At 34.9% G+C, this 12,719-nt stretch overlaps 2 protein-coding genes across 8 annotated transcripts in view; one reads left to right on the top strand and one right to left on the bottom strand.

Annotated features, from left to right (window-relative positions):
- Positions 1 to 11,771, top strand: part of LOC140685404 (uncharacterized) — an 88,261-nt gene extending 76,490 nt beyond the window's left edge. The window contains 2 exon segments of the mRNA XM_072968732.1: positions 10,062 to 10,575; positions 10,577 to 11,771. Of these exon segments, the coding sequence (XP_072824833.1) occupies positions 10,062 to 10,575; positions 10,577 to 10,823 (761 nt within the window). The 3' untranslated portion in view covers positions 10,824 to 11,771.
- The window catches only part of LOC140698384 (zinc finger protein 568-like), a 125,386-nt gene that overhangs the window by 87,368 nt on the left and 25,299 nt on the right, over positions 1 to 12,719 (bottom strand). The gene's annotated exons all lie outside the window — the stretch shown is intronic.

The following is a 12,719-nucleotide window of genomic DNA, read 5'->3' as shown; positions in this document are numbered from 1 at the left end:
AGGTTTATTAGCATTTTAGCCTTGTTAACCTTTATCAGTATTTTTATTGAGATCACTTACTTCTTCCTATTAACTAGCAAGTATCTTCTAGTCTACTTTGCATTAAATTTATCTGTTGTGGCCTTCATTTAACAGAAATCCTTGATTCTGATGTATTTTCAGTTCATGTGTTTTCTTTATGGTTTCTGTATTTGGAGTTTTATGTAAGTTGTCTTTCCTTGTCTAGTTTTCACAAAGATTTTCTATTTAAAAAGTTTCCTTTTTATATAATAGTGTTACCTTTCATATGATGTATTTAATCTATTTGGAATAACCCATTTAGGAGATGTTAAGTAGGGATCCAGAGTTTTTTTCCTCATAAATTGAATCATTTCCCCCTCTATCACCTGTAAAACAATTGAGCTTTCTTCATTGATTTCTGGTGCCATCTTTACTGGATAATAATTTCTCATATATGAATCTTTCTCAGAACTTTATTGTCTTATGGTATAATGCCAGTACCAGAGTGTCTTCATTTTTGTGGCTTGTATTTTTTAATATCTAACATCTTATTTTTCAAATCCAAGGTTTACTTAGCCTCTGGTATACTTTTGCTTTTCCGTGTAAAATTTTAGTCATTTAAAAAAATCCAACTAGAGTTTTGTTTTGGATTACTTGAATTCATAGATTAATTTGGAGAGGATTGACATTTTTATAATGTTAAATTGTCCCTTCTAGATCATGGAATGTTTCTTGATTCATTCAGGTTACTTTCATGTCTTTTATTAGAGTTAAAAGTTATTCCATAGCAATTTTTTTCATAGTTCAGATTTTTCTAGATTATTTGAAATAGATTTTGTTGCTACCGTGAGTATCTAAATTTTTCTAGTTGGTAATAGTAGTGCAGAGTAATACTATTTTTCTTTTAAACATGTGAACAGGAGTTTTAACTTACTAAGTTATCAGGGAATTACAAATTAAAAGCACAATGGGATACCATTATGACACACACAACATGCGCAAAAATTTAAGTTTGACATTAGTAAGAATAGATAAGAATGTGGAGCAGTACGCACCCTCATAGGCTGTAGGTGTGGTATAAATTCACACAGCCACTTTTTTGGTCTTTTTACCTTTTCTTTTTTCAAATTTTATTTTATTGTGCTAAGAACATTTAACATGAGATCTACCCTCTTACCAGATTTTAACTGCATAATACAATATTGTTACTGTAGGCACACTGTTGTATTGCAGCTCTCTAGGCCTTACTCACCTTGCATAACTGACTAGCAACTGCCCATTTCCCCCACACCTCAGCCTCTGGCAACCATCATTCTACTCTTTGCTATGAGTTTTACTCTTAGATACCTCCTATTAGTGGAATCATGCAGTATTTGTTCTGCTGGGTAACTGGCTTATTTCACTCAGCATAGCATCTTCAAGGTTCATCCATGTTGTGACATATTGCAGGACTGCCTTTTTTCTTAAGGCTGGATAATACTCCATTGTGTGTGTGTATCACATTTTATTTTTATATTCATCTGTCTGTGGAGTTGAGTTGTTTCACATCTTGGCTATTGTGAATAGTGCTGCAGTGAACATAGGAGTGCTAATATCGCTTCAATATTCTAATACCATTTTTTTTAACGAATAACTCAGAAGTGGGATTGATGGATCATATGACAGTTATTTTTAATTTTTTTGAGGAGCCTCCATACTGATTTTCTAGCAGATGTACCATTTCACATTCCCACCAATTAATATACAGTGTTCCAGTTTCTCAGTATCCTCAACATTTATTATTGTTTAGTGACAAGTAATATCTCATCATGGTTTTGGTTTGCATTTCCCCAATGATTAGTGTAGTGATACTGAGCAACTTCTCCTATACCTTTTGGCCGTTCATATGTCTTCCTTGGAGAAATGTCTGTTCAAGTCCTTAATCCATTTTTTCATCAGGTTATTTGCTTATATAGTTTAGAAATTAACCCTTTATCAGATATATGGTTGGCAAATATTTTCTCCCATTCGTAGGTTGTCTTTCTACTCTGTCGATTGTTTCCCTTGCTGTGCAGAAACTATGATATAGTTTGATATAGTCCTGTTTGTCTATTTTTGCTTTTGTTGCCTTCCTTTGGTGTCATAATGCATGAAATTATCACTAAGACCAATGTCATGAAGCTTTTTCCTTATGCTTCTGATAGTTTTACAGGTTCAGGTTTTATGTTTAAGTCTTTAATCCATTTTGAGTTGATTCTTGTTATGGTGTAAGTTAAGGGTCCAATTTCTTTCTTTTGCATGTAGATATCCAGTTATCCCAACACCATTTGTTAAAGAGACTCCTTTCTCCATGATATATTATTGGTGCTCTTGTTGCAGATCAGTTGACTGTATATGCATGAATTTATTGCTATGCTCTCTGTTCTGTTCCATTGGTTTATATGAATGTCTTTATGGAAGTACTATACTGTTTTAAGTTCGGTAGCTTTGTAATATATTTTGAAATAAGGACGTTTGATGCATCTAGCTTTCTTGTACTTTTCTAAAGATTATTTTTGGCCCTTTGAATTGTTTTTCTCTATTTCTGTAAAAAATGCCATCGGGATTTTGATAGGGATTGCACTGAATCTATAGATTACATTTTAACAATATTAAGTCTTCCAGGCCATAAGCACCAGATGTTTTTCCATTTATTTGTGTTATCTTTAATTTGTTTCATCAACGTTTTATACTTTTCAGTGTACAAGTCTTTCACCTCCATAATTAAGTTTATTGCTAAGTATTTTACTCCTTGTGATGCTATTGTAAATGGGATTGTTTTTCTAATTTCTTTTTAGATAGTTTATTGTTGGTATAAAAACACTATAGTTTGTATCCTGCAACTGAAAACTGAATATGTTTAGTTCTCTTAACAGTTTTTATGTGGTGTCTTTTGGGTTTTCTATGTATAAGATGTCATTTGCAAATAGAGACAGTTTGTTCTCTTCCTTTTCAATTTGAGAGTCTTTTTATATCTTTTTCTCGCCTAATCTTTGGCTAGGACTTCCAGTACCATGTTAAAAAGAAGTGGCGAAAGTGGGCATCTTTGCCTTTTTCTTGATCTTTGAGGAAAAGCTTTCAGTTTTTATTAGTATATTAGCTATGGGCTTTTCATATATGGCCCTTAACATGTTGAAGTAATTTCCCTCTAAGTTTGTTGAGACTTTTTATCACGAAAGAGTGTTAAATTTTACAAAATTCTTTTTCTCATCTATTAAGAGGATTATGTAATTTTTATCCTTTATTCTGTTAATGTGGTGTATCATGTTGATTTTTGTATGTTGAACCCTCTTTGCATCCAGGAATAAATTGCAGTTGGTCATGACGTATGATCCTTTTAAAAAGTGTTGTTTAATTTGTTGAGAGTTTTTGCATTTATATTCATCAGGAGAATTGGCCTATAATTTTCTTCATTTCTTTTTTAATGATTTCTTTCTCTGGCTTTGGACTGAGGGTAATGCTGGCTTCATAAAATGAGTTTAGAAGTATTCCCTCCACTTCATTTTTTTGAAGAGTTTGAGAAGGGCTGGCATAATGTTTGGTAAAATTCACCAGTGAAACCATCTGTCCCTGGGCTTTTCTTTGTTGGGAGATTTTTTTTAAAACGTTTTTTTATTGATTTATAATCATTTTACAATGTTGTGTCAAATTCCAGTGTTCAGCACAATTTTTCAGTCATTCATGGACATATACACACTCGTCACATTTTTTTCTCTGTGAGTTATCATAACATTTTGTGTATATTTCCCTGTGCTATACAGTGTAATCTTGTTTATCCTACAATTTTGAAATCCCAGTCTATCCCTTCCCACCCTCCACCCCCCTGGTAACCACAAGTCTGTATTCTCTGTCTGTGGGTCTATTTCTGTCCTGTATTTACGCTTTGTTTTTGTTTGTTTGTTTTTGTTTTTGTTTTTTAGATTCCACATATGAGCGATCTCATATATTTTCCTTTCTCTTTCTGGCTTACTTCACTTAGAATGACATTCTCCAGGAGTATCCATGTTGCTGCAAATGGCATTATGTTGTCGGTTTTTATGGCTGAGTAGTATTCCATTGTATAAATATACCACATCTTTATCCAGTCACCTGTTGATGGACATTTAGGCTGTTTCCATGTTTTGGCTATTGTAAAGAGTGCTGCTATGAACATTGGGCTGCAGGTGTCATCCTGAAGTAGGGTTCCTTCTGGATACAAGCCCAGGAGTGGGATTCCTGGGTCATATGGTAAGTCTATTCCTAGTCTTTTGAGGAATCTCCACACTGTTTTCCATAGTGGCTGCACCAAACTGCATTCCCACCAGCAGTGTAGGAGGGTTCCCCTTTCTCCACAGCCTCTCCAGCATTTGTCATTTGTGGATTTTTGAGTGATGGCCATTCTGACTGGTGTGAGGTGATACCTCATTGTAGTTTTGATTTGCATTTCTCTGATAATTAGTGATATTGAGCATTTTTTCATGTGCTTTTTGATCATTTGTATGTCTTCCTTGGAGAATTGCTTGTTTAGGTCTTCTGCCCATTTTTGGATTGGGTTGTTTATTTTTTTCTTATTGAGTCGTATAAGCTGCTTATATATTCTGGAGATCAAGCCTTTGTTGGTTTCACTTGCAAAAATTTTCTCCCATTCCGTAGGTTTTCTTCTTGTTTTATTTCTGGTTTCCTTTGCTGTGCAGAAGCTTGTAAGTTTCATTAGGTCCCATTTGTTTATTCTTGCTTTTATTTCTTCTAGGAGAAAATTTTTGAAATGTATGTCAGATAATGTTTTGCCTATGTTTTCCTCTAGGAGGTTTATTGTATCTTGTCTTATGTTTATGTCTTTAATCCATTTTGAGTTGATTTTTGTATATGGTGTAAGGGAGTGTTCTAGCTTCATTGTTGGGAGATTTTTGATTACTAATTTAATCTCCTTACTAGTTTCAGGTCTGCTCAGACTTTCTATTTCTTCATGATTCAGTCTTGGTAGGTATGTTTCTAGGAATTTTCCCATTTCTTCCAGTTTATCTACTTTCTTTATGTATAATTGTTTATAGTACTCTCTTAGTTTTCATTTCTGCAACATCATTTATAATGTCTTTCATTTCTGATTTGAGTCACCTCTTTTTTTCTTAGTCTAGCTAAAAATGTGTCAATTTTATATTTTCAGTAAACCAACTATTAGTTCCATTGATCTTTTTTATTGTTTTTCTATTCTCTGTTTGTTCATCTCTACTCTAAGCTTTATTATTTTTTTTCCTCCACTAATTTTGGATTTAATTTGTTCCTTGAAATGTAAAGTTAGATTGTATATATGTGATTCTTCCTTTTCAATGTAGGAACTATAAACTTCCCTCTTTGTACTCCTTTTTCTGCATCCCGTAAATATTATGTTTTTGTTTGTCTCAAGATATTTTCTAATTTTCTAACTATTCTTTGACCCCATTGGTTGTTCAAAAATGTATTATTTAATTTCCACATATTTGTGAATTTTCCAGTTTTCCTTTTGCTGTTGATTTTTTAGTCTCATTCCATTGTAGTCAGAACAGACACTTGGTATGATTTCAGTCTTAAATTTCGTAAGGCTTATTTTGTGATCTATCCTAGAGAATTTCCATTTATGCTTGACAAGAATATATTCTGTTGCTGTTGAATGGAATATTCTGTATATATCATTTAGGTCCATTGATCTGTAGTACTGTTCAAGTCTGCCTTCTTTCTTGATTTACTCTCTGGTTGTTCTACCTTTTATTGAAAGTAGGCTATTGAAGTTTCCTACTACTATTGTATTTTTGTCTATGTCTCCCCTCAGTTTTGTCAGTGTTCGCTTAATATAGTTAAGGGCTCTCATGTTGGATGCAGGTATATTTATGATTGCTGTAGCCTCCTAGGGAATTGACCCTTTAATCATTATATAATATCCTTGTTTGTTTTTTATGACAGCTTGTAACTTAAAGTCTGTTTTATCTGATGTAAGTATAGCCACCCTTGCTCTCTTTAGGTTACTGTTTGCATGGAATATCTTTTTTCACTCCTTCACTTTCAACCATTATCTGTGTCCTTAAATCTTAAGTGGGGTCTCTTGAGGACAGCATATAGTTGGCTATTATTGTTTCCTCCGTTCAGCCAGTCTCTTTCGATTTGAGAGTTTAATCCATTTATATTTACAGTTATTATTGATAGGGAAGGATTTACTATTGCCATTTTATTCATTATTTTTTGTTCTTCTTATAGTTCTTTTGCCCCTCTTTTCCTCCCTTGCTGTCTTTCTTTTGTTTCTTTGATTATTTGTGTTGATATGCTTTGAATCCTTTCTATTTTTCTTTTGTGTAACCTCTATAAGGTGTTTTCTTTGTTATTATCACGGGACTTTCATAAAATATGAGTTTGTTTTAAGCTGATAATAATTTAACTTCAGTCACATACAAAAACACTATAGTTATTTTTAATACTTTAGTCTTTTAGACTAGAATCAAAAGTGATTTTACCCAATACTGTTATAGTAGTACAATATTCAGTGTTTGTTTATATATTTATCTTTACCAACAAGTTTTATGCATTCTTATATCATATTTTGCACCATTTTGTTTAAAGTTTAAAAGCTCCCTACAGCACTTCCTGTAAGATAGGTCACGTGGTAATGAATTTCCCTCAGTTTATGTGTTTCTGAGAAAGTGTTTCTCTTTCCTTCATTCATGAAGAACAGTTTTCCTGAGTATAACAATCTCAATTGGCAGAGTTCCCCCTGCCAGACACACTTTGAGTATATCATACCCTTCCCTTCTGGCTTTTAAAGTTTCTGCTGAAAAATTCTGAAAGTCTTAGGTGTGTGCCCTTGTTCATGACAAATTGTTCTTCACTTGCTACTTTCAAAATTCTTTTTATCTTTGTTGACAAAGAGGTTATGTCTCAGTGTGGCATAATGTGTCACAGTATGGATTAGATTATAATGTGTCCTTGTGCAGATTTCTTTGGGTTCATCTTTTTTGGGGTTCTTTGGCTTCCTGAGTCTGGATGTCCCCAGATTTAGGAAGTCTTCATCCATTATTTCTTTGAGTAAGTTTTCTGGTTCTTTCTCTTTTCCCCTCTGGGAATGCCATAATGCATATATTGTGGTCCATTTGTTGGTGTCCTATAAAATCCTATGCTTTCTTCACTCTTTTTCAGTCTTTTTCCTTTTTGCCCCTTTGAATAATTTCAATTACCTGTCTTCGAGTTTGCTGATTGTTTCTGGTGCTCTTTCTGCTGTTGAACTCGACTGAATTTTTCAGCTCTGGTATTCTTCAGCTCCAAGATTTTGGCCTGGTTATTCTGTCTCGTTGAAATTCTCACTTTGCTCACACATTGTTCCCCTGAGCTCATTGAGCATTTCTGTGGTGGTTGTTTAAAATTCTCTGTCAAGTAATTCCTGTAACTACATTTCCTTTGGGTCATTTTCTGGAGCTTTATTTGTTCCTTTTGTTTGGATTGTGTTTCCCTGTTTCTTCATTTTCCTTGACTCATTGTGTTCATACCTACACATTAGAAACAACTGCCACCGATCCCATTCTTCATGTGGTGGCCTCATCCAGGAGAAAACCAATCAGAGTTTCTGTGAGACTCTCAAACCTTCATGCTGGTCCAAACCACCATCTGTTTTCAGTAGCCCCCAGTCATCTATGGTATGCCAGGTCCCATCACTGTTCCCAAGACAAGCACCAATCCCTCAGTACCTCCTTGAGATATTAGAACATTGAATACATGGTCTAGCTCTTTCCCTCCCCAGGGAGAAGGTGGGAGCTGGAGTTTTTCGCCTCTTAGTTCTGATCTGGGCTGGGGAGTAGGGCTATGGTAGTGTTTGCAACCTAGTTCAAATTACCTTCTTTGATCCCAGTGGCCTTCCAGTTGTTTAGAATATGCCAGTTCCCAAGACAAGCTAGTGCCAACCCCTGAAAAGTTGGAATATTTGATACATGGTCCAACACTTTCCCTCCCCAGGGAGAATCTAGGAGATGAGCTTTTTCTACCCCTCACCCTGCATTTAGCAGGGAGAGGAGCCGTGATGAGTGCCGGCATGCTAGTTCAAACCAGTGGTTTTGTTCTCTGTCTCCTCCAGGAACCTAGTGCCTGCCAGGTGTCAGTGATCCAATATGGTCAGAAGAGAAGGCAGTCTTTTTGGGCAGTACTTGGAAAAGTTGAAACATTGGGTGTGCAATCCAAACTTTTCATCCTCAGGGAGAAGCTGGAAGGTGGAGATTTCCTCCCAATTATATGGCACTCTGCCAGGTGAGAGGATGTCTCCAATTTTCCTGGCAGTTTTGATATGGCTGGCTCATGCTCACAATGCAGGAACCTCAATTCTAGTTTTTCGATTTCTTATAAAGGGAATTGATCCATGTATTTTTGTTAAATCTGTGTATCTTTTGGTGGAAAGAGTCTGGGGATTCTTATTCTACCATCTTGCTGATGTACCTTGAAATTATTAAATTTTTTTAAGTTGATATTTTATTTAACAACTTTACTGAACTTATAGTTTTTTATTCTGTTGGTTTTCCTAGTTAGATCATCATATCTGCATTTTAAGATTTATCTCTTCCTTTCCAGTCATCATACTTGGTATTGCTTTGTTACAGTGGTAGGCAGGATGTATTAATTGGTAGCAGTGGTAGTGGACCTCTGTTTCTTTTTCCTCCATCTTATAGGGAGCATTCTAGACAGGAACTGTTGGTTGTTTTTTTTTTTTAACTTCTGCTATTATATTTTCAGTTTCTAAGAACTTCATGTGTTTGTTTTCTTAGTGTTTCTTTATTTAGCGTTTTATTCCTGTTCAGTGGATATCAGATCTTCTGTTATCTCTCTGAGGTTATTTATTATATTTCTTTGACATTTTTTTTCCCTGTTTCTTGCGTTGAGTGTTTCCTCACAGATACTTTGTCCTTTCTGGGGCTCTTTTCCATGTTAAAAGCTTACTTCAAATGTAAGATAAACTGTGACTTACTGGTCATGTTTAAGTCTGAGACACTAAAAAGATGGCTGGAGTCTTTGTGTAGTGAGGAGTGGGTCTTGTTTACTTTAAGATGATCTGATTGGGTTGATTTACTGAGAACTGCCCACTTTTGGTAACCATGGTCTTTGCTCTTGCACATAATTTCCTTTATCAGTATCCTAGGTGTTAAATTGTGCTAAAACAACAGTTTCATCATTTCAGTAATGCAGGCTGACATCAATTTTCTGACACCAACTAAGTGTCTTACACTTCAATTCAATTCAGTTCTGATACTAACTACCCAGTGTTAACATCAGGTCCCACAAGTTAAAGGGCAAACGTATCCCACAAGACTGTCCTCAGTTCAAACACCAGCTGCAAGTGGCATTTCCCAGGCTACTCATACTTCTGCCTGGCTAACTATAAATTCACACACCACTTCAGGTTTGATAATTCATTAAAATAACTCAGAACTCATGAAAGCACTACACTTATGATTGCCATTTTATATAAAGGATATAATGAACAGTTAGATGAAGTACATAGAGCAGGGTCTAGAAGGAATAATTGTGACAACTATCCACAGATTACAAAACATACAGTATGATGCTCTGTGTGTGTGTGTGTGTGTGTGCTTATATAAAGGTATTTGACTAGATTCACTGTAGAATGTGGAGGATGGCCCTGAATAGTGTGGTTTTCACTGAAGTTTTGGATGATTCTGATCCACACCAGAATTTCAGGATTATAGAGGTCATCTATTTTCCTAGTCACTCACTTCAACTTCCTTTATTGCCTCTCCTTAATATCTATGGTTTTCCTATTAATTTTACAAATTGGTTAGCCATATTTGAGAACTGTCTAAGCACTTACTTGCCTAGGCATTATTTTTAGCTTAATCTTTGGATTTCTTTTTCAGAAGTTTAACCTTTTCCAGAATAGGAAAAGTGAATGTATGCCTTTTTTCTTTCAGATCTGGAATCCATGTGTGAGACGAAGTTATTATCTCTAAAGAAGAGACACTTCAGTCAAGTAATATTTACCCATGAAGACATACCCACTTCTATTCAGCCCACATTTCTTATTCCACATCAAAAAACTATTCATGAAGAGAAACCCTGTGAATGTAAGGTATGTGGAAAGGCCTTTAATCAAAATTCACACTTTATTCAACATCAGAGAATTCATTCTGCTGAAAAAAACTATGAATGTAAGGAGTGTGGGAAATCCTTTAGTCGTGGCTCACTTGTTACTCAGCATCAGAGGATTCACACTGGGGAAAAACCGTATGAATGTAAGAAATGTGGAAAAGCCTTTAATTATTGTTCAATCCTTAATGATCATCAGAGAATTCACACTGGTGAAAAACCCTATGGATGTAAAGTATGTGGAAAAGCCTTTACTAAGAGTTCACAACTTTTTCCACATTTGAGAATTCATACCAGTGAGAAACCTTATCAATGTAAGGAATGTGGGAAAGCCTTTACTCAACACTCAAGGCTTATTCAACATTACAGAATGCATACTGGTGAGAAACCCTATAAATGTAAGGAATGTGGGAAGGCCTTTAGCAGTGCCTCAACACTTACCGACCATCACAGAATTCATGCTGGCAAGAAACTATGAATGTAAAGACTGTGGAAAGGCCTTTATTCAGAGCTCAGAACTTATTCAACATCAGAGAATCCATACAGATGAAAAGCTATATGAATGTAATGAATGTGGGAAGGCTTTTAATAAAGGCTCAAACCTTACTAGACATCAAAGAATTCACACTGGTGAGAAACCTTATGACTGTAAGGAATGTGGGAAGGCCTTTGGTAGTCGCTCTGACCTCATCCGCCATGAAGGAACTCATACTGGATAAACGAGAGGCCCTTTTGGTAACCTTTATAATAATATTTTTAAAAAACAGGTAATACAAAAAATAAACCAGAAGTCCCCCAGATAATACATGATTGAAGGTTCCCCTGTGTGGTATTTCCTAGGGCTACTGTAACAAAGTACCAGGTACCATGAAACTGGGTGGTTTAAAACAACAGAAACTTATTCTCTCACAGTTTTTGAGCCTTGAAATCCAAAATCAAAGTTGTTGGCAAGGTTGGTTCCTTTTGGGGATTCTGAGGAAAAATCTGTTCCATGTCCTTCTGGCTTCTCCTAACAGCTAGCAATTTTTCACATTCCTTGGCTTGTAGATGCATTGCTTCAATCTCTGCCTCCATCTTCATACTGGTTTCTCCCTTTGGGACTCTGTGTCTCGTCTCTTTTATGGATGCAGGTCATATTGGATTAGGGCTCACCCCAAGGACCTCATCCTAACTTGATTATATCTGCAAATACCTTATTTCCATATGAGATCGTACTCATAGATACCAGGGGTTAGGACTTCAGCATAGTTCAACCCATTGTACTCTTAACTCTATTTTTTCTAATGTATTTGTAATTTTATACATAAGATTTATGAAATATATTTAAAATGTGAATTCAAGGTCTAAATTAACCCCACCACCACCAAAGAAAGATTACATTCCAAAACTACTTATTCAATAATTCCTTCCCAGTTGTTCTCCATTTTGGTTATATATTTATGTTTGTACTGCCTTATGTTTTAGGGCCATCTTTTCTAGTTCTGTGGCTTACAGAGTACTACACTGTAAATTGTGTTACATAGGCTATCTTTGACTTTATGGTGGAATTATAACTTTGTTTTTGGAAGGCAGCTCTATTCTTTTTTCCTTTTGTAAAACATATTTTCTTACTGTAAGAAAAAATTAGAGGACACAAAGGGAAAAATAAAGATTATAAGCCTACCAAACAGAGATGACTGCATTCATTACAGCATATCCTTCTAGGTTTTATTGAGTGTGATCATGATGTGCATGCTGTGCCATGACCTGCTTTTATCATGCCACTGTTTCAGTAAGTATAGATGTTTATGTATCATCTTTTTAATGGTGTCCCAGTAATCTCTTCTGTAGTTGACTATCACTTTGCTAAATAACTACTGACAAACATTTTGGTGCCTGTTTAAACTTTGCAGTTTTTGAAAGTTCCCTTCTAAATGCAACTTCAGTACTTTTCTCATTTGAAATTTAAAAACATTAAATTTCAGTGCTGAAATAACTGATGAATATAGTCCCCCTGTAAAATATTCCCAATAACTCCAGTTCCCTCATTGTAATCACTGTTACCAATTTGTTTTTATCCTTCCAGACCTTTTTAAAACAATCTTTTTACATGCATATGCACACACAACCAAATATGTTAAGTATTTGTAGGAAAAGTTAGTGCTGTTTTATATGTTTTTTTGTATAAATGTATCCTAATGATGTGTGTGTTGGATTGCTGTAAGGATAAACTAGTTAATAAGTGTAAAATGGTTGGAGCTTTTATAACATATAGTAACTATCTAGCTGATAGTTATCCAACATTAGCATTAATATCTTCATTGTTATTATTTGTGAAAAGGACTTATACACCTTAATTGACATCAAAGAATTTATAATGAAAAAGATCAGTGGGTGTAATGTTTGTAAAAATCAGCTCACCAACACTTATTCCTTTTTCAGCATGAAGTTACAAAAAAAAAAAAACAAACCCTAAGAAAACTCAAGGACAGAGAATGGGTGAATAAGCCTACATTCACACCTCATATTTCACACTACACAATAACTTCATACCCTTCAAAAACCTATTTATATATCAAGATTAGTTGAAAACACTATTCGTCAAAAAAGAGATAGACATGAAATACTAACTCAAT

The sequence above is a fragment of the Vicugna pacos genome, chromosome 9 (genome assembly GCF_048564905.1).
Source record: "Vicugna pacos chromosome 9, VicPac4, whole genome shotgun sequence".
NCBI lineage: Eukaryota > Metazoa > Chordata > Mammalia > Artiodactyla > Camelidae > Vicugna > Vicugna pacos.
The sequence above is the reverse complement of the archived record's forward strand: the minus strand, read 5'-3'. Positions and strand labels throughout refer to the sequence as shown.